Raw genomic sequence first — 1,420 nt, forward strand, 5'->3', positions numbered from 1 at the left:
ATATATATATATATATATAGGAGAGTATTGTAGTTCGCTTGAAACGTTGTGTATTGTTTGTAAAGAATAAAAAGGTTGAATGGTACAACAGTGCACTATAATACAAAATATGGACTATATACTTAGATGGAGTCTCTGCTATAATCTGTTTACTAACGGCTTTTTTTTCTTCTTTTTCCGGAAGCGTCTCAGTAGTGGTCTCACGAAGCTCCTTCCGGAATTCTTCATGAGAAATGCGTGAGGTCGGCTATGTTTCAATCTTGTGTGTGTTGGAACATCTGTAGCGCTGCTTCAAAGTTATGTTATACGTGCAGCTTCCCTTAGAATATCTGAATATGGAATTGTATTCCGAAATATCATCGGACTATAGATAACTAAATTACAACACACGCACACACACACACACACACACACACACACACACACACACAGATATTTTGTGTGTATGTGTATGGTAGTGTGGGTATGTGATATCCCTTCTCAGACAAATTCAATAAGCGTATTTACAAATGAGATAATTCTATATTTCGTACTTATAACATCAAATATATCAATTCTAAAGATGAATTCCAGCTGTGAATATGTGTTACGTTGATATTTAATTGGAGGTGTGAATACTTTACCCTGGAACATAAAAAACATAAGAAGTTCATAAAAATGTGCCTCGCTTAATCTGAGAGTAACCTCTTCTCTCACAATATTTAGGTAACCCTGTAATATCACATGCCTTCCACACCTTTCTTAGACTAGGCGATGCACATTTTCATAAGCTTCGTACATGTTAGTAATGCTCCAGTGGAAAGTACTTACATCAAATTCCTTTTCATTTTTTTATTTTTGTCTCAACCAATGAAGCAATATTTTTTTTTTTTAATGAAATGCTAGTACTAATGATATATGAACTGGTCACAATTTGTGATTTCTATTAATAGATTTCTTGGAATGCAGATTGTTAGAAGATTATTAGTTATTTAATATCGAACTGCACCCACAGTTCGATATTAAATTGTAGTTATTTTCACTTTCCCAGTAAATTATTTCAACAAAACACTATTGATATTACATATGAACAGCTACTGCCGAAATAGGGCTAAAAACCTGACAGTGTCGTCAGTAGAAGGAAGAGGTACATAGTACTAAAGTATTGGAGCGTATTTACTCTTCAAATTGAAGAATGGCGAGTATTCATCACTTGAATTTAGCCCTAGAATTCTGAAATTTGTTATATGGGGCGAGGTGCTGAAAAGTTGCTGATTTAAGGATATCGAAAAAGGCCTGGTTGGAGGCCTAGCATTCTGAACTTTTCAGCATCAGGAACTTTTCAGTACCAGCTTATAGTTATGAAACAGAATCATCAAATTTCCAAACACACACACACACACACACAAAATATATATATATATATATATATATATATATA

The 1,420-nt window shown here is 33.8% G+C and overlaps 1 protein-coding gene across 1 annotated transcript in view; it reads right to left on the reverse strand.

The window, feature by feature from the left end:
* LOC106877968 (histone-lysine N-methyltransferase SETMAR-like) overlaps window positions 1–1,420 on the reverse strand; it is a 44,580-nt gene that overhangs the window by 33,456 nt on the left and 9,704 nt on the right. Inside the window, exon 2 of the mRNA XM_014927046.1 lies at window positions 508–624. Within this exon, the coding sequence (XP_014782532.1) occupies window positions 508–624 (117 nt within the window). The remainder of the gene's footprint in view (window positions 1–507; window positions 625–1,420) is intronic.

The sequence above is a fragment of the Octopus bimaculoides genome, chromosome 3 (genome assembly GCF_001194135.2).
Source record: "Octopus bimaculoides isolate UCB-OBI-ISO-001 chromosome 3, ASM119413v2, whole genome shotgun sequence".
Taxonomy (NCBI): Eukaryota; Metazoa; Mollusca; class Cephalopoda; order Octopoda; family Octopodidae; genus Octopus; species Octopus bimaculoides.